Here is a 20,750-nt window from a genome sequence, read left to right on the forward strand (position 1 = left end):
TTCATCTGCCACCGGCCTCTCCCCGTTTGAGGTGTGTTTGAGGTACCAGCCCCCATTGTTTCCGCTTGTGGAGGGAGAGGTCGGGGTGCCCTCTGAGGCGGTGCCGTCAGGTGTGGCGCTCTGCCCGCTCTGCCCTGCTCAAAGCCCGGACGAGGGCCAAGGCCCATGCAGACCGCCGGCGATCCCCGGCCCCTGCATACCAGCCCTGGCAGGAGGATTGGCTACCGACGAAAGACATTCCGTTACAGGTGGACTCACAAAAACTGAAGGATCGGTACATCGGCCCCTTCCCCATCATCAAGGTCCTCAGTCCTGCCGCGGTGAAGCTGAGGCTGCCAGCTTCACTGCGGATACATCCCGTCTTTCATGTCTCCCGGATCAAGCCTCACCACACCTCATCCCTCTGTGCCCCCGGACCGGCGCCACCTCCTGCCCGGATCATCGACGGGGAGCCCACGTGGACAGTTCGCTGGCTCCTGGACGTCCGTCGTAAGGGCCGGGGATTCCAGTATCTAGTGGACTGGGAGGGTTATGGACCCGAAGAGCGCTCCTGGGTGAAGAGGAGCTTCATCCTGGACCCGGCCCTCCTGCCCGACTTCTACAACCGTCACCCGGACAAGCCTGGTCGGGCGCCAGGAGGCGCCCGTTGAGGGGGGGGGGGGGGGTCTTGTTGTGTGGGCCGCTGAAGAGGAGGTACTGCTGGCCCACCACCAGAGGGCGCCCTGCCTGAAGTGCGGGCTTCAGGCACGAGAGGGCACCGGAGCAACCGGGAGTGGCAGCTGTCACTCATCAACAACGCCAGCTGTCACTCATCATCATCATCCACACCTCCATAAGAGCCGGGCAGCATCTTCACCTCACTGCCGAGAAATCGTCTACTGAACAAGTAAACGTCTCAGCCTTTTTGGTGCCATACAGTTGTAACGTCTTTACTTCTGTGCTTGACTGACATTAATTCTGAGTTTGCAGACGTACCTCTTGTACACTACGAGTACGTGGCTGTGTCTGGGGAGTTGGCGTATCTCCGCTCCTCATTCCAGTCTCTGTTTAGTGTGACATCAGGATCTGCACGAGCTCCGAGAGAATTGTGATTGAGAGGTGGAGGTGCTTTCCACCTTTACATTGAACTGTTTGCTGGGTGTTCACGCACCCACCATCACCTGTCTGTTCTTCCTGCCAGCAGTACCTGATCTGACAGCCGGAGGCAATGGCCACCTGGGGACCCAGCGCTTGGTGGCTCCAGGATTGCTTCAGGTCCGGTGGAGTGGAAGGCGTGTGTGATCGGGCTCTTTTCTGGACGGGCGTCTTCTATCCTCGAGCCTGCTCACACATCACAATAACTAATTTGACTGTTGATCTCAATTGTGTTGTCTGTTGCTCTGTTGTGCACATTCACAACATTAAATTGTTATATTTGGCTTATTCCATTGTCCGTTCATTTGCACCCCCTGTTGTGGGTCCGTGTTTCTACACTTTTCACAACACAAATAAGAGACAAAATTCAATGTATTATTCAACTAAACTGCAAATATATTAATTTTTTAACATTTATGAAACACTTCTCTAAACAAGGCCATAGGGTCACTGACCCTAAAGAGATTCCCTCCTTGGCACAGTGATCTATTTCTTTTTGTCTCTTTCTCTAAAATTGTATATAATAATCATTAGATTATTAATATATAAACAAAAATAAATTTAAGAAATATTACAATTTGAAAACAAATGCACCCGAACGTGATGACAGCTGCAACTGCTTAATGCTAACTTTTAACACTGAAAATGCCATAGACATGCTAACCTGTTAGCATCGGGATCCGGATCGTGATCCAGCTCACCATTAAAATTTAATCACTTGTTCCTCTTGTCATTTCCAACCACTCTACAATATTTCATCAAAATCCATTCAAAACTTTTTGAGTTATCCTGCTGACAGACAGACAAACAAACAAACGCGACAGAAAACATAACCTCCTTGGCAGAGGTAAAAATCAACACAGCTGTGCCAAAGACATAAGAACATATTTGTTTGATGCAAATATAATGAAAATGTGTTGACATGGTCATTTTAACAAAATGCAGTTATGCATTAGCATGCTAATGAGAACACTTTCCACTCTTCAGGCTATATTAAAGCTAAAATGGTTATAAAAGGACTCACCACCTGAGACTTTTACAACAACAAAACAATCAGTAGATTCATCAATATAATCAATAAATGCACACAATAAGCATTTCTGTTGTAGGCAGAATAAGCAGCACCTCACTGACTTCTGACATGTATGGACCCAGTGGAGTACGGTATTGCCAAATAGAAATGATGGTGTGAATAAATAAGTGCACTGTTTAGTCTATAACACATGTAAACCATCACTGGTACATCCATTTTTCTTCAGATAAATCAGGGGATGAATATGTGAACATTTCAATACACTGATTATGACAGTTGTTAAGAAATACAGTAAAGTGCAGCAGACAACTAAAACGATCCTTCACATGGTGATACAAGCACCAAATTCGGCACAAATACTCCTTAGAGATTACTATTTTGAAAAAACTGGCCACTTGAATTTTCAATAGGCAGCCAGGTAGGGGTCAATTGAAGAATTACACAGGGGTCAAAATTTAAAAATGCTCCAATCACGTTAAAAGCTATACCACGTTATGTGCCTGATCACGACGACTCCAAAACTGTATAGTTTGGGCTATCTATGACTGAATGCTATGGAGTTATGAGGTAAAAACGGCAAGAATGGTGACAAAGATCAATTTCACTTTGTACACGGGTCAAAAGTTAAACTTGCTCCAGTTTTGGTAAAAAATGGTGCAAATTACTGGTTGAACTAATGGAATTAATAAATGGAACAGTTCTGACTGTGCTGAATGCTTGGTTTGCAAAGTAAAGTTCAAACAATGTCAAAATCCATTGGATTCTGTGGCATGTGACATACAGTGGCTTGCAAAAGTATTCAGCCCCTTGGTATTTCATGCATTTTAATTTGTTTATGGCATTACAAATACAAAAAGTAAATCAAGCTTCTCACTATAAAAAATTCTAAAATGATCTTCTTTAGACTCAAACTCAAAGTAAATCTCTACAACTTGATATCAATTAATTAAAAATATAAAAGCCAAGATGATGGGTTGCATACGTAATCAGTCCCTTTGGTATAATACCTGTAAATAATCAGTTTAATTGACAGTTTTCTTCAGACAAGTCAGGGGATGGATACATGAACATTTCCAAGTCACTGAATATGTCTTGAACTTTATTTACATCAGTTATGAAGGAATACAAAGAGTATGGCACTCTATGGTAAATATGTGTAGTGTAGACAGTTCTCAAAAACTGAGTGACTGTGCAAGAAGGAGAAGAGTGAGGAAAGTCTCCAAGACACCCAGACAACCCAAAAGAAGTTACAGGCTTCTGTAGCTGTAATTGGAGAAATTGTGCGTAGCGCATGTTTTGCATTTTGTTTCCCAGTTATACAGCTTCATGATGAAGTGGTACAGAGGAGGATTTTATTAAAAAGAAGACCTGAAAGTTCAGCTACAATTTGCCACAAGGTACATCAAGCCTAGATTTAATGTTCTGGTGAAAGAAAACCCTCCTCTATACCACTTTGTCATGAAGCTGTATAACTGGGAATACAAAATGCAAAACTTGCACTATGCTCAGTTTCTCCAATCACAGCCACAAAAGCCCGTAACATCTTCCCTAAAACAGGGCGGGATCACTTGTGGTGGCATCGCAGGTGTGTGATTCATTTGCACTTTGAATGCAGAAGAGTGTAGAGGGATGTGGCCACGCCTCCTGCACTAAAGAGGAAAAATAACCCCACTTTCCTGCACAACTAGAGTGACACACAGTCTGTGGCAATGAGATGAAATGGCAGTGACTTACGGAAACAAATAAGCACATGTATAATCATACTGTGCAGCGCTGTACCATGTATTCTGCATGCAGTTCTGTGCACCAAACCGCTGCGTGCATACCGTACGGTGTTTTAAAGGTTTTAAAGTGTACGCACCTCAAATTCTCCTTTTGTGTACTTGGCATCAGGAACACTCACAATTTCATCATCAGCAAACTCTGGAAATCCCTGCAAGGGGATAAGATTCATTTTACGTGTGATCAGTCAGTTCTAAGAACAGCAGCTAATAAATAATAAAGACTTTCATGAACGTGCAGGATATTACAGGCGGTCTCTTACGTTAAAGTGCCAAAGAGTCAGAACGCCGATGACCATGGTCGTTGTGGTCCTGCCTTTGCCACTGGAGCAGCTGAAAACAAAAGCAGCATTGGAGTCCTCAGCCAATGAACTCTTCATGGCCTCCAATAGTCTATCAAAATCCTGAGGAAAATAATACAAGTTGATATAAAAGTACAACCTGTAACACTGGAAAATTTATATTATAAATATATCTACAAAAAGATATATTACATTTTATCCTATGCTACAGTTTTGTTTTCAACATTTTTTTTAAATAAAATCATCCTTTGTCCACTATTTGAAATCTTATGTTTATTATTTGAAGGGGTCTAACATTTCAAATAATATATCCAAGAAAGCCCCACGAAATATACTACTACATATGTTAAGTGCTCCCTTCCTATTCTGATTTATTTGAAAAACATCAACAGAGACCAAATTAGCTATTTTTATTTCCACATTTGTTGAACTAAATGTAAATTAATTTAATCTATCTTAAGGTACATTGACAAAAAAAAAACACTCTGTTATTCTTTCGACCATTTGGAATTTATTCACAGGGTCTACAGAAATTTAACTTTCCCTCCATTTTTCCATATTCTTCTCTTTTAAATTTTAGGATTTGGGATTCCACCTTAAATTTGTTGTTCCCGAACCAGTTACAATCAAATGAAATACCAGTTAATAACATTGAACATTATAAAAATATCAACCAATATTGTCTATATTTTACTATTTTTATTCCTTGAATTAGTTTAAATTGTTGTTTTAATGAAAGTTTCATAAAGAAATTATGAAATTTATTCATGAAATTTAACAAATTTATATTAACTTCAGCAACAGGAATGAAAACATTACAAATACAATTTGGCAGGTCACGAAAACCAGCCAAACTGTGCAGTAAATGTATGACTGAACACATGACAATAAAATTCCTAACCACTAGAGGGAGGACAACGCTTAATCACAATTACAGTCCTTGTCAGAATTCTTGGCACTCCTGAATTTTGAGAACAGAATTTAAATTATATTCACTTGTAAATGCAAATGAACCAATTCTGTATAATCAAAACATTTAATTAAATATCTATGGTTATTGAACAACACAAAAAAGAATGTACATGATGGCTTGTATTGGTAGGTCCCTTCGGCTGCTTCCTTGTTTTTCCACTTGGGGGTCGCCACAGCTAAAGGTAGATCTGCATGTTGACCTGGTACAAGTTTTACACCGGAGGCCATTCCTGATGCAACTCCGCATTACATGGAGGAATTTGGCAGGGGTGGAGTTTTCTGTGCACAAGTCAGGGGACGGATACATGGACATTTTCAAGCCACTGTCTTGGACATTTTTATGACAACCAATAAGAAATACAAACTGTATGACACTGCACAGGAAAGTTGTTTTTAGTGTGCAGTTCTCAAAAACTGACTGTGTAAGAAGGAGACAAATGAGGGAAACCATTAAGACAACAACCATGACAACTAAAAAGGAGGTATAAACCTATAGCGCAATGATACCTGTTGTATCACTAGATATACGAGTACACCTTCATGGTGCAGTGGAACAGGACATCAAAAGAAAGAACTTTAAAACCCCCGTCACACATAGCAAGAATGTGCAGGAACCATGCCTGACAAATATTGGCATAATCCAACGCAGTCAGGAGGAAAAGAGGTGTGGTCAGGCTTGTCAGAATGCATCCAGATTACCTCATCCACACCTGCATGATGGCATCCAAAGCGCATGCAGACAACAGATAGATGACACAGACTGCTGTCAGACATCCATAAAAGGCCCTGCAGACTGCCCGATGTCCAAACGTCTGGATGGCAAACACGGGAGCGGACTGGGAGTGAGGACTGTGTTCCTCACACGCACATGTGCACAGCTCCGTGCACGTGTGCAGCTGCAATTATCACTCAGCCGTGTGTGTGTATATGCATAATGATGCGTGAGCCACTAAGTGCGCACGGTGTGTACGTGCAAATTTATTTATTTTGTGGAATATCCTTCTCTGTTTCATTTTCCTGTGGATCTGTATAACGTGATGAAACAGAGAAAGGTTGCACAATGCAGTTTCTGTACAGATGGACATTCATTTGGTATGTGTCCCAGTCTTTTTCACCATCATGTACGCCGCATATAGACTAAGTACAAAAGTTGGGTATGGGCCTGTTGTAGCCCTACCATAAAATCAACCAATCAATATGAAAGGATTTCTGGTGATTAATGGCAACCTCCCAGAGTGCACCAGTGTATCCCGACCAACAAAGCTCCTGGAGGTGAAACGCACATTCCTCAACTATACAACTGGATTTTGGTGATCTAAGGAGCAAATGTTTTCTTGTGTGTGTGTGTGTGTGTGTGTGTGTGTGTGTGTGTGTGTGTGTGTGTGTGTGTGTGTGTGTGTGTGTGTGTGTGTGTGTGTGTGTGTGTGTGTGTGTGTGTGTGCTCCTGACCATGCCAATTCAAACAACATGGGTGCTGGGTGTGAAAATGACTACTGAGCTGAGGGAAAGTAGCAATGACCCTGTGCTATGCACCATGTTGCTATAGGGGCCTCGTTATGGGTATCTTGGTGGCTTCCCTCACTAATCTTGCTGTTGTGCGGTCACTCACTTTCTGAGAACTGTCTACCCCAGACAGGCTGAGATAATGAAGCCACACTGACCTACAGCTCCCAACACCGTGTGGTGAAGACTGTAAATCCAAGGAATGCGAGAAAAGCAGATGAAAAACTTGGAAAGGTATTTCCATCTTGTGCAGACCAGCTCTCAGGGCTCCATCCTAAGATGTACTATCTGAGTTTGGCACAAGCCACCATCCCACCGTGTCTGAAGTCAGTTGCCATCTTCCCTTTACTCAAAAAGCACGTCGCCAACAATCTCAGTGGCTACTGGACCAAAGCACTTACATCAGCAGTCATGAAATGCTTTAAACGAGAAACTGCATAACAAATCAAAGACAGGCTGCTTCCATCCTTTGTCCCCCATCAGATTACAGATGGCACCATCTTCACAGTCCTCCACACAGCACTGAGCCACCTGGAACACCTGGGAATTGATGTGAGGATGCTCTTCATTGATTACAGCTCAGCCTTCAACACCATCATCCTTCATATACAAGTTGACAAGCTGGATGTTGACTCAGGCCTTGTCCACACGGGCACAGCACATTTCAAGATTTATCTGCATCCATACAAAAAAGCTAAAACAACCAAAAACACGGGAGTACATATGCCAGGTCTGTAAGTGGCGCTGTAACATTTCCACAGAAAACAGAAGACATGTGTAAGAGCTAATCACTGTAGCAGTAGAAGCTAAACCTACACTACAAAACTACATTGTTATCATTATGTGTTTTATTTTGTCTCTGTAGATCATTAATGGGATTTATTTTCGTTGCAAGCAGAATGCTGAAGAGTGGACTTGTGTCTGTGATGAACACTGTGTGTGAATAAATGGAGCACTGTGAAATGAATAAAGTAATTTGCGAATGGACTTTCAGCTTTTAAAATAAGATAATTTTTCTTGTTGGTGGGACAAAGGGCCATCATCCTCTGGTTCAGGCTGAGAAACACACACGGAGTAGACAAACACAGAGGAACTTCTTTAAAAACACAGTTTATTCTTTCCACGATAAAGAATTAAATTATTTGCAGACGTCGCCTTTCAAAACCAGGGCATCTTATGTGGATAACAGTTTTTATCACGGTGTGATTATTAATCCAGTTGAAACGACGCAAAAGGTAAGAAGACTTTACATTTACTCAGTTGTGAATGGTTTTAATATTCAAAGTGGTTACAGTTAAGGCAGCCATAACTCTAAATCTTGGGGCTATTTTTATGGCACCCACTGTAACTGATGTTCTGTGACCCCTCGTTAGAACAATGGTAAGTATCCCTCCCTGTCACGTGGGAGACAGGGGTTCAATTCTCTTTTTAACTCCCTTCGTACCAACATTTCTTGTTTCAGTTATTGTTTGGTCTGCACGTTTTGGGTTATTTGGGCTATTAAGGTTAAAGTTCGGGTAAGGGTTAGAATGTCACGTCACCGCCATAATAATAACCTACCAATACCAACGATATCCACAGCCTATAATATTTGAAACAGTACTGTCGCATGAGGAGTTCACTGTGTTTCTCAGCCTGAACCACAGGAGGCCAGTGCTGTCCCACAAGAAAAACAAAACAAAACATAAAAACAAACTTATTTTAAAAGCTGAGAGCCAAGGCGGCGCTTTCAGATTCATCCTCCTTGGGGCCCATTTTCAGAAAGTATTGTTTTCGGCTACTGAAAACACTATTTGTATGTGGGAATGAAGCCCCAATATGATACAAAACTTATGCAGGTACACCTGAACCTGTTTCCATGTGGATTGGGCTTTAGACTGCTCCCCCACCATCTGCACCTGTACAAAGGAGTTTCTCACAAACTATCCACAAGGTATCAAAATCAGTCCCCATTATTCCCCTCAGCACTGGCTCCCCACAGGGCCCTGCACCCTCTATGCTCTGTGTACTCATGACTGTACTGCTATCCACTCCTCGAACATGATTATTAAATTTGCAGATGACACCATTGTGGTTGGACTCATAACTGGAGGAGATGAGTCACTGTACAGAGATGAGGTCCTTCAATTTCCTGGGTGTCCAGATCTGTGAGGACCTCTCCAGGGGGCCTCATTTATCAACTGTTCATACAAACATTTCTACATAAAAGTATGGAATTTATCAACTTGTACTTAGATTTAGAAATGTGTGTAAATATACATGAACAGGCATGACAACACCTATGCAACAGTGTGGTGGTAGAACAGGGAAACTACAACTAGGAAGCATTGCTGCCGTTATCATATATATGTACTTTATTTTCTCAAATTAATAAGTACACAATTATTAATTATGTTTAGTTAGAAACAGATGTGTAGTGTCAAAATAAAAAAGACACCTGTATGAACTAAAGAGATTTTGACTTTGTCATTTAAATAAAATAAAAACCTTTACTATCAAAGAAACACCTCAATCTCCGCTTGTTACCACAAGGCATAAAGAAAATAGTTTCCTTTCTGCAATTTTATATTAAAAATGGGTCCACGTTATTTTCGCTGGGCAAATTCAATTGGGAAAGATTATATCTTAATAAAGACGGTAGCGCAGTGATGTCACAGGAGCGCAAAGGATTGTAGCATCGCTCTAAAAACACATTAATATTTAATGGACATAGCATTTACTTTTGTCTTCAAAAATGACACAGAGTAGCTTTTAATCCAGTGAAGCAGGCAGTTTTTCTGTCATCTTGACAGTTTTTTTAAGCAAGTTGAGTGGGATTGTTTTTCTTTTTAAACAATATAACACCTAACTGCCTTATTTGAACAAGAGCTGAACCTAGACTGATTTGACAAACCTGCTCCTTTAAATGAAAAACTTTGTGAATCAGTTTTCCACTTTCCTCTTTCACTGACGCTGTGCTCCTCCTCTTCCTCCACTCTCTCTTTCTCTCTCTCTCTGTGTCTCTCTCCCTTCCCCTCTCCAAACACTCACACCTCTGCTTTTTTTCAAACTTGAGAGCTTTTTGGAAACATGAAGCATTTCAACTGTAAAATAAATCAAATTTCTGAATGTATCTTTAGATACGGATACAGAAGGACCTCTGGATTAATGTTGGATTTTTATGGCAGCTTTTTTTTTCTTCAGTTCAGAGCAGAGACAGTTTTCAGCTGCAGCCCGTCACAGCGCGCCGCCGTGCCACAGAAAGCGCTGACTCTCTGATCTCTGCTGTTTGCGATTGGATACAAAGAAAATAAGAAATATATTTCTCATTACTCACTGTGTAACACGGTTTTTGTTCCTGGCAAATAAGTGTCTTATTCCAACTACATTTATTGCAAAACAATAGAAAAAGCCTATTTTTCATGCCAAACTCTGGTTTTTGGGCTGCACAGCAATTTTATCCCCTCAAAACAGCTATTTTTGACAATTTTCTGACTTTTTCACAATAAAACTAAAATACAGAACATAACTGCAGGAAGGTTTATTTTTAAACATTTGAAAACAATTTTACAAAGTTAAAAATAATGAACAGTTTTCCTTGATTTGCAAACGTGCAACAAATCACTTTCCCTTATCAGACCCCAAATGTAGTCCCCCATCATGTTTTCATTGTAAGATCCCTGATATCTGTGTTCAAAGTCAATTATGTCTTGGTGGAAGCGTTCCCCATGTTCTTCTGAGTATGCCCCATGTTGTCCTTGAAGTTGTCAAGGTAAGCATCCAGAATGTGGACCTTCACTGACATCCTACAGCCCATTTGGCCATAGTTTCTCACCAAAGTCTCAACCAGTTCCACATAATGTCAGCCTTCTGGTAGCCCACAAAGCCATGGACAACATCAATAAAACTTTTACATGACTCCTGTTCCTTTGCTGTCAGTTTCTTTGGAAATTCAGGGCACTCTATGATTTTCTTGACTTGTGGTCCAATGAAAACACCAGATTTCACTTTTGCCTCTGACAGCTTTGGGAAAAAGTCTTGAAGATACTTGAATGCTGCAGACTCTTTGTCAAGCGCTGTGACAAACTGTTTCATGAGACCCAGTTTGATGTGCAGAGGAGGGAACAAATCTTGTGAGGATCCACCAATGGCTCATGTTTAATGTTACGGCTTCCAACTGAGAATTCAGTCCTTTCAGGCCATTGCTTCCGGTGATAATGTGCTGCCCTGTCTCTACTGTCCCAAAGTCAGAGAAAACAGGGAAACTTGGTGAAACCTCCCTGGAGTCCCATCAAAAATGCCACCATTATGAAGTCCCCATTGACCTCCCATCCATACTCATCATAGTTCCAAGTTTCCAGCACATATTTGACACTGCTGTAATCCTCCTTGAGATGCACTGAATGAGCCAAAGAAAGTGATAGATTCTTGTTCCCATTGTGCAGTAGCACAGCCTTCAGGCTTCTGGATGAGCTATCAATGAAGAGACTCCACTCATTTGGATTACATGCAATTCCAATTGCATTGAACAGTCCTGGAATGTCACAACAATAGCACAAACTCTCTTCCTTGGCTTATTACTTGCACACTTTCATCCAATAAGTCCCACTCCTTCAGCCTTGAGATCAAAGGCTCAGCATTTGACTTTGTCAAACCAAGATCTCTGATGAGGTCATTCAGATCTCCTTGACTTGGGAAGTAAGGATACCTCTCACAAACTGTATCTGTAATGTCACAGTCCACTTCACTGTTCTCCCCATCCTGATTCTGTGCTTTCTTCTTCTAATGGTTGTTTTTTCTTTGAGGAGGTGAAGGTACAGGACTATGTGGCACTGGTGCAATAGAAGATGGAATGTCAGGATAAGGAATAGCAGGTCCATTCTTCCCACTTCGGCGTTTGGAAGGATCCACCATGCAGAAGTAGCATTGCTCTCTTTCCCCCTCTGTACCATCCTCCAAAAAGAGTGAAAATATTTGTTTAATGACCGACCATTCAATATTTACAATACAAGATTTTGGCTTTTTCAGCAAAACATAACTTTCTCACCTTCAAGTGTTTTCTTGCAATATTCACAAGCTAAGTGAGGTGCCCAGTCCCCAACTGGCATTCCAAAATAAGCTTTATAGGCCTCACACATTTTGCTGGATGCTGTCACAGAAAACTTGTTTGCTCTTTTCTTGATGAACTGGCCACAGATGTAGCAGAATTTATCTGGAGAATGATTGCAGCCTCTTGATGCCATCTCTCTTCTTCTGGTGTATCTTCTCAGGTAGTTCGAGTTTGACTGAATGCTGGCCTATGAACCCCTGTTTAAATATTTGTCATGTAACACCCCAGAACTTTCTCAGTCTTTCATGATGGTATTCTGGAATCTTCTTGATCTCTCAAGAATATTCCTGAACTTGTTTGTCAACCATAAATTACTCTCCTGTTCTTGAAAGTTCTTGCTCAATCTGTACAAATGAGGAAGGTTTTCATGAATATAATTGCTTTGTCAACATTGCATTATGTTTGAAATGATGTTTGAACCATTTTGACATGATCACAAAAAGAAAATATGATGACCACAACTCTGACAAATGGACTTAACGTTTCCAGAAATTAGCAGTGACCACTCAGTGAATGCGAAAACTGGTTAATTTGCAATTTCATTGTCCTGACCACAAAACCAAAGTTTGGAGGTCAAGACCACTCTTTTCTCTTTTGATTGGTTGTGAAGAAATGTAAAATTATGGTTTAACCCAGGAACAAGACAAAAGTGAAAATTTGCTACTTAGTGAATTTTTGGTTTAAAATCGCAAAACTATGACTCTATAAGCTTGAAGCCGCCCACCATGGCTAGAACCCTGAATCTCATGATACAAAAGTGATTCACTTACATGAATATTTTAAATTCTGTTCTCAAAATTGAGGACTACCAATCATTCTGACCAGGATGGCACAAAACCTGACTTCCACGTCGACTGTGTGTGCTCGTCCACGTGATCACCTCCTCTTTGGGGCCACTGCAGTCAGGCAGTGGGATGCGTTTGTAGATGAGACCCTGATGGGAGCTTTTGTGCTGGTTGAAGATCTCCTGGACTGTCAGGCAGCTCTTGAACATCTTCATCTGTTTCTCCTGCTCCAGCATCACCTCCAACCATTTCTGGGCTCTCAAGATCTCCTCCTTCAGGGATGTCTCCAGTTTCTACAGGCCGTGGAATAAAACAAAATCTCTCTCACTTCCACTGGTTAATTAACTGTAACTGAGTTCTTTGTTTGAACTTCTCCTCTCTTCACAGCAAATAACATGGTACAATAAAAAACACCTGATCAGTTTGGGGAATATGCTCAAATACAATAAACCTCTACATCGCCATATTACACTTAAAACACTTCTTACTCATGGTGACAAATTATAAACTGGTTAAGCATACATACAGTGTATGGAACCCCAGCAAACATACACAGTCTCAAATGAAAGCAGTTTAATGCAACATACAACAAGAATCAAAACACCCTATTAATATGGATGTAAAGGCAAGCTAATACAAAAGTTAAGTGATACACCTACATCGAAACACAACCAGGGATCTAAAGTCATCACATCGCACATCACTCTTTAACTATCAGTGATGAATCTGAACTATATTACACAAAAACTACTAAAATAATTTTCTTGAAACTTGATGTAAGGGTGGGCTGTGGGCCAAAGAAGAAACTGTTGTGTGTTTTTTTTTTTGTGGATCTAATTTAGGGGATGGGTCAAGGATCCCCCACTCCTTCTTTAACATTGCAAGATTGGGCATTTTTAACATTTGCATAAGAATCTGGCATATGTAGAGTGCAAAATCGACATTATTTCGAGAAACTCATGAAAATGTTGAAAAATGCCCAATCCATGTTCAAGAAAGTGAAATGTCTTAAAGTATTATTTTTAAAAAACTATATGTTTTAAACATTGCAAGAAAGAACATTTTTAATCTTTTTGTGGATAATGCACATATCTTTACGGAAAAAGCACATATAGAGAGTGAAAAAATTCCTGAAATCCCCTTGAATAGCATCTAGTCCAAACGTTAATGGTTCTGTCCTTGGCCCATACCTCACCCTTTCACCAAGTTTCAAGAAAATCAGTTTAGGAATTTTTGCATGACAACGAACAGCACCAAAAACATTCCCTCCTTGGCGAAGGTACTTATCTGAGAACTCAACACGGTGTGTTATTGGGTGTTCCTGCAGCTCGGGTGGCAGGTTCAGCATTAAAAGCATTTCTGTCTCACTCTACCTCAAGGAGCTGTGAGTCAGATGAAGGGACAGAGATGTCCTGGTCCAGACTGGAAGGCTCCCTTGGTGTGAAGATATGACCGTTCCCTTCTAGCACCAGCTCCTCCTGTAGATTGACCCATAACACGTGACGGTGCTTCCTCTTCTCATCCGTCAGATGGGCGAGCACTGTCCCAGTAGCCTGCACACACCACATTTAGATTCAGACAGCAAGGGGACAGATACAGACAGAAGGTACTTGGTCTGGTTTTTGATCAGTCCTTGTCGTCTGGCACACATATTACGGAGGTGACAAAAAACTGCACACTTTCATCTTTGCAAAGTCTGTCTCCATCTGATGCTGAAGATCTGGTTCATGCCTTTGTCACATCTCACACAGATGGCTTAGAACACAGCTGCTCGAGATCTGATTGGAAGTAGAAGCTTCTCCACACTAGCTGCCTATTCGGGTCAAGTCAGATTTTAAAGTGGTAGCGAGGAAGATTGTCTCTGATTAATTCCCGCATTGGACAGAAAATCTACATCCACGCATGATCTTGAGGACTGTTTAACATAGGAATGTTGTTGCACATTGTTTATCATAGGGATATTAATGCACACCAACAAATGCACAATCCTTGACAGATCCGTACCCTGGTCCGATGGCTACAAAATCGCAGACAATCTGGTCTGAGGACCTGCTGCAGGCTTCATCTTTTTTCCCAGCCATTGGGTTACAAGCATCACCTCCTCTGCCTGATCTGCAATTGAGGACTTCTTGCTTCACAAGAGCCCCATTAGCCGTCACATGCTCAGGGATCCTGTTGGGCCTTCATGGTTACCGTAGCAGCCACAGGGCACACAAGGTCCCACACAAGGTTAGGTTTTATGAATGTTCTTTGTTAATGTTTTATGTACTATCTCCTAATGTTTGATTATCTTGGGGTCTTGTTCTGGAGTGGGGGTATTGTGAAGCACTTTGTATCTAAACTGTGAAAGCACAATACAAATACATTATTATTGTTGCTGTCCTTAAGTTTCTCTCCAGAGAATCCCTGAGTTTCATTAGAATGACATTAGGCCAGTTTCCATTACAAGAACTTGACCTACTTCCCAAATTTCATGAGCGTTTATAGGAAAGGCTAAGTAACTGGCGTTCTCAGCTGTCTCTGTTGCAGTGAAGACATACTGGGCTCGCAGTGACAGTAAGCATCTATTGCTCATGATAGCTCACAAACAACCTTGAACCTTAGCATTAAATGCAAGGCAATATTTAAAAAGTTTGCTTGCTAGCTATCGCTACCAAGGCAAAAGCAGGTGTAATTTACTTTTTTTTTTTTTAAATGTGACTTCCCACTAGATTGCTGGGTAATGCAAATCCTTATGTCTGTATTTCATGCTGTTTACCCGACTGCAGACCTCTTGATAACAATGTGCTTTCCTATGAAACATACATCACTGAAGAAAAAAAAAGAGAAGCAGTGAGTCCTTTGTCCCCAGTTTGATTTTGGTTTTTGCAGTTTGAACCACATTTATTGTTGTGGTTGTTTGGACACTTGTAGTTCTACATAAACCTTTTGCCTTTTCCCTCTGCACTGTTTTGTGGCGTCTTTATTCCCACGGGTATCCAGGTGCACTGATGTGGGTTTTTCATTCCTCCTCAAAGATTCCAATCCCCACTGGACCTCGTCCATCACCTGGGCCTCTTTGTCAGTCCATCTGGCAGCTTCTCTCTCCATTGCAGTTATTTTGCTTGTTTCTGCTTTCTTTTATTTTCACAAACGCTGTGTTGTTGTCGGCTATACATGCGTGAGTTGGACCAATCAACATTGAGCCCCACCCAACAGCATTTCAGGGTCGCTCAGAAAAACATACCTAGTAGCCAAAATGTGCCTGGAAAGGTTCTGAGAAAAAAAAAAAATCACTTTTCATGGGCCGTCACTGCGGTGGAGACACGCAAAGGTCTTGGATACCTTAAAGCGGCCTGCAAATTTCTGCAGTGGAAAGGAGCCTTTTGTGTCACGAGTCTTACGGGTAACGTCTATTACATGCACTGTGAAGGCCATGTGGTGTGTTTTCAAAGCTCCAGCAGGAAGCTGCCACATCACTAATGACCTCCACAACTGGACCAGGCCATGGGAACGCCCACTTAACACCTGGCTGCAACAAACTGACGGCTACTTTCTGGAGATGACGATGGACCACTGGTCTGTTTAGGTGGTCGGGACACAAAATGGTCTGATGGAGCAACTCAGCCCACAGTCCCACAACTGACTCATCTTAGAATAAGATTGGTTAGTCCCAATAAAATCCCTCAGCCTGACTGTTATCTAATGACAATGTAGGACGCATATACATGATTCATAACTTGTCAACACTCAGAGTTGAGTTTTAATCCCTCTGTAGTACCGCCTGAATAATGCAAGTTTATGAGGCATGTGGCAGACGATAATCTTAGTTCACTCTCTGTCAATCACGTCAGGATGTGAGGAAATCTGCCACACCTCCGACGTTGGCTGAGCCGTTCCATAAACTGGCATCTTGGGCACTCTTCTGAAGTTAGCCACCTTCATCTCCTTCATAGTGCCGAGCACATCTGGAGCCAAGTACTCATCAGCAACCTGCACATGCACGAACAGTTACACATTACACACAGACTTTACAGACGCAAGCACATAATAAATTAGATGATCGGGGAAAAACTATGTGCATGCCTAAATTTTAGGTTTTCTAAAAGCATATTCCTGAAAACACGCCAATTTTTCCCCCCACAAAATTATGGGTCTTTAGTGTGTTGGCTCAAACAAAAAAAATACTTTTAAAAAGTGACCGCTCCTCTTAATTTCTTTCACCACATCTTTGTAACCATGTGTCAACAAGCCGCATGTCCAAGATTAGACCACAGTATGGAAATTGTTCTGTTGTTGCTGCAAGGTTCAACCCGCTGCCCCCCCGCACACACACACACACAAAATAAATAAAAGTGTTTACTTCTATGAGACTGCTTTTCCAAATGGGTTAGTTAGTACAAGGCAGTAACCAAAACTTCATCGTGACTTTTCTGACCCAAAGCAGGCTTGAACTCTGCTTGGAAACTTGGACATTTTCCCATTTGTACATTTGATATAAATACTTCAGAACAAAAACAGATTAAATTAAGGGAATTTTTCAGTAAACTTCACTGATGCTTGCTCACATTTTAACGCAAAGCTTTGATCACTTTGCGTTAAAATGGAGCAACTGTAGGTTTGCTGCAAAGTTATCTCCAAATATAGCAGCTCTGATGTCTTGTCTTTTTTTTAAGTTAATCAATTCACCACCAACAAGTATTGCAATGTCGTAAAAACTATTTGTTAGGGAATCATTATCAGCACCATTTCAATGCACGGTACCCATCACATGTGGCTGAACCACATTAAATATTCTCTGAGTCAAAATAATTTTCAACAGTAATAAGATGATGACAGAGACACATATATTTTCTGAAAGAGGGTCCAAAAAGAACTAGGTTGAGTTACACACAACCTCATGCTCTCCCTTTATAGGTAAAGGCCTGTTAAACGTGAATATATGATATAGGAGTCTTTTAATTTGTTCTAGATGGCTGAAAATGACTTGGCATCAAGTTTAGGCATCCATAGGCTCATCAATAATGATCAAAACATTGATTATTTAAGTGAACAGAGTGTTTCATTTTTTCAAAATGATCCTTTCAGGAATTTTTGTGATACTGTTAAATATATTAATTAGGGCTTTGAACCTGAATATTTTTCCCCAACTGGTTTGTTCTGAACAGAAACTATATGTTAACCTTTCCAGTTGTGCTTGCCCCCCCCACCTCCTTGAAATTGATGTTCCTGAACAAGTTAGAGAGAAAAAAAAAAGATTATTCCCGAACCGGTTAATAATGTTCCATGTTAGCTGTGGGACAGTGAAAACACTGTATATGCAAAACATGTATGTGGCGCTGTAACAGTTCCACAAAAAATGAAGACAATAGAGTGTATTGTAGCAGACAGCAGAAGCTAGAACTTTTCAACACGGGACACTGAGTAAAATAAAACCTTTTAATTGAAAGAGGGTCGGTGCTGATCACCTGAAATAGACTTACTGTGTATTTAAAGCGAAGCAGTGTGTTTCCTGTAATTTTAAAAGACAAGGCGCTGTGTTGCTGTCCGCCTTGCAAAGAAGCCTGCACAAATCCACTGCTGCTCATTGACTGGCTCAGCAGGAATGCTACCATCCTCACACGACAATTCATACAGTTCAGATTGTTTCAAATATTAAAACCATTCACAAACTGAGGAAATATAAAGTCTGATACATCGTTTCAGTCGGATTCATCATCACAGCCTGACGATAAGAACTTCTTGTTTTGGAAGACAACATCAGGGAAATACTTTAATTCCTTACCACGGAAATTACTGAAAAAATGCAGCATTTTTGAATGAAATCTCTGTGTTTGTCTGCTCCAGGTGCATCTGTCAGCCTGAAACAGAGAACTCCAGTGCTTTATCCCATCAACAAGAAAAATAAATTATTTTAAAAGTTGAAGTATTTTCCCGCCAGCATACAGCCATCTGACATACAGTATATATATTCAACATTCTGCTTGCAATGAAAATAAATCCCATTTGATCCACCAAGATAAAAACAAAACAAAACAAAAAGCATAATAATGTCCCGAATAAATGCAGTGTTTTTAAAGAAGTTCCTTGATGTTTGTCTGCTCAGAGTGCGTTTCCCAGCATGCAACACGAGATGACAGCGCTTTGTCCCGCCAACAACAAAAATAAATGACAGGCGGAAGTGAACCTCACTGGGTCAGTGTGGAACATTAATGGAGTCTGACGTCCTCACCGGGTCATTGTAAATGGAAATCTCTTCAAGAATAAAAAAAAAAAAATAACAGTATTAACTGGTTACTATTATGTTAAATAAATGGTTCTCTTCCAGAACATAAAAAATATCAAGTTACTGGTTTCGTTTTCGTTCCTAGCAAAATACCTGAAGTGTTTTTTTTTTGTTGTTGTTTTTTGGTGGAACGTTTTCATTCCACAAACTGGTTCAAAGCCTTGATATTAATACTAAAAGAAAGATTCGGAATTATTGAACAAAGAAAAAAGCCAAATTTGATTTTTACACACACACACACACACACACACACACACACACACACACACACACACACACACACACACACACACACACACACACACACACACACACACACACACACACACACTATGAATAAAATAAAAATAAGTGCAAATTTACACAATTTTCCACAAACTGGAAAAAGTATTCTGTGTTGTCAGTTTGTTTTTCCATTTTACTCAGTTGTCTATGAAATGATAGGACCCATCATTTATCACATGTATTCTGCCCACGAAAATGTGCCTGTTGCCATGGCTAAACAAAAGCTGAAAGGCCCACTGACCCACCAATCAAATGCTTTGCTAAATTACTGTCGAATGACAGAGAAGGACTTTAAAATTTAATGGCATCCAAGAAGTGATGTCATCAAGAATTTGGGAAGTTATCATGGGCTTTAATTTGATTAAGATTTCAGCATTCCAAAACGTGTTAGGTCTTATTTTGTTCTAGAAAAGGTAAGTTTTCTACAGACATCTACATACTGTCATTTTGTTGATAAATAATGATTATAAAAAAGGCAAAGTCCATCCTCAGGCTCCCATGGATTTAAGGGATGATTTTTTAAACAAAGAAGAGCGATCACACTCTCTTCCACATAATGAGGTTTATAGATTTTATGAGAGCTTGTAATGAACTGTGACTGTGTGTTTGTCATTAAAGTCAGCCGTATTATTATTATTATTATGCAGTCATTAAAGTCAGCCGTATTATTATTATTATGCAGTTTATAAAATAAAACAAACGTGTTTCCGAGCTTCACCCCTCAAGTAAACCCACCTTGCAATTCAATGGTTTGTCATCAATATTAGCCTAAACCTTATCATGGAGGTCAAAGTGTTCATTTTTTTTTAGTAGTACTTATCCAGTAAAAGCATTTTTACTGGATTAAAAAGCAAAACAAAAAGTATCTTGGTGTCCTCACCAGGACTCTGGCTCCTCTGGTAACCAGCTCAGGGGAAGCGGACTGCTCTGACAGGTCCATGCAGGCCAATAACCTGTACAGCCACGCGTGGCAGCACATCCAGTGGCTGAAGTTGGACACAAAAGCTAGAGGATACTGCAAAATAAACAAGTGTGCACAATTATTTTCTCATCTTGTCATTTATCAGTACAACTAATACACACTGAGAAAAGAAAATGTAATCACTACCTGTTCATGAAGGTACGCATTAAACACAATCAAGTAGAAGTAGCACTCCAAACTCTGCATCGTTCTGGTGAGAAAGTAGTCTTTGGTACTGTTTCCCTGGAGAATAACAAAAGTTTAATGATGGTTTCTAGGAGGGTTGAGACATTAAAAAACACAATCTTCTCCAAATAACATGTTGACTCTTATTGCTTTCTGAAATATTGTTTATACTACTGCTGAAAATGGTCTGACTGAACATCTCTTGCTTCTGTGCTGAAAAAGTCCTCCAACCTCACATGTCCACACCCTCATGTTTATTTGTATGCTGGGCCTCAATTCAGCTGTTGCAACTTATGAAGAGAGACAACCATGAATGTTCTCTTTGCAGCAGTATCTTATTTTTCTGATCAATTTCTCTACCACCCCCTTTCCACATGGAACATGTTTTACTAATGGAAAACTATCTGGCTAGCAACTATGCAGTGGTGTAACAGACCATCAACATTTGCAAATG

At 40.7% G+C, this 20,750-nt stretch overlaps 1 protein-coding gene across 5 annotated transcripts in view; it reads right to left on the reverse strand.

Moving 5' to 3' along the window:
* The window catches only part of pald1a (phosphatase domain containing paladin 1a), a 223,924-nt gene that overhangs the window by 65,808 nt on the left and 137,366 nt on the right, over window positions 1-20,750 (reverse strand). For all 5 annotated transcript variants that reach the window (XM_034193256.1, XM_034193260.1, XM_034193258.1 and 2 more), the window contains 7 exons: window positions 20,258-20,353; window positions 20,030-20,164; window positions 16,455-16,571; window positions 13,973-14,152; window positions 12,695-12,892; window positions 4,212-4,352; window positions 4,029-4,100 (listed from right to left, as the gene is read on the reverse strand). In XM_034193256.1, coding sequence (XP_034049147.1) covers window positions 4,029-4,100; window positions 4,212-4,352; window positions 12,695-12,892; window positions 13,973-14,152; window positions 16,455-16,571; window positions 20,030-20,164; window positions 20,258-20,353 — 939 coding nt within the window. The remainder of the gene's footprint in view (window positions 1-4,028; window positions 4,101-4,211; window positions 4,353-12,694; window positions 12,893-13,972; window positions 14,153-16,454; window positions 16,572-20,029; window positions 20,165-20,257; window positions 20,354-20,750) is intronic.

Source organism: Thalassophryne amazonica, chromosome 18 (assembly GCF_902500255.1).
Source record: "Thalassophryne amazonica chromosome 18, fThaAma1.1, whole genome shotgun sequence".
In the NCBI taxonomy this organism is placed as follows: domain Eukaryota; kingdom Metazoa; phylum Chordata; class Actinopteri; order Batrachoidiformes; family Batrachoididae; genus Thalassophryne; species Thalassophryne amazonica.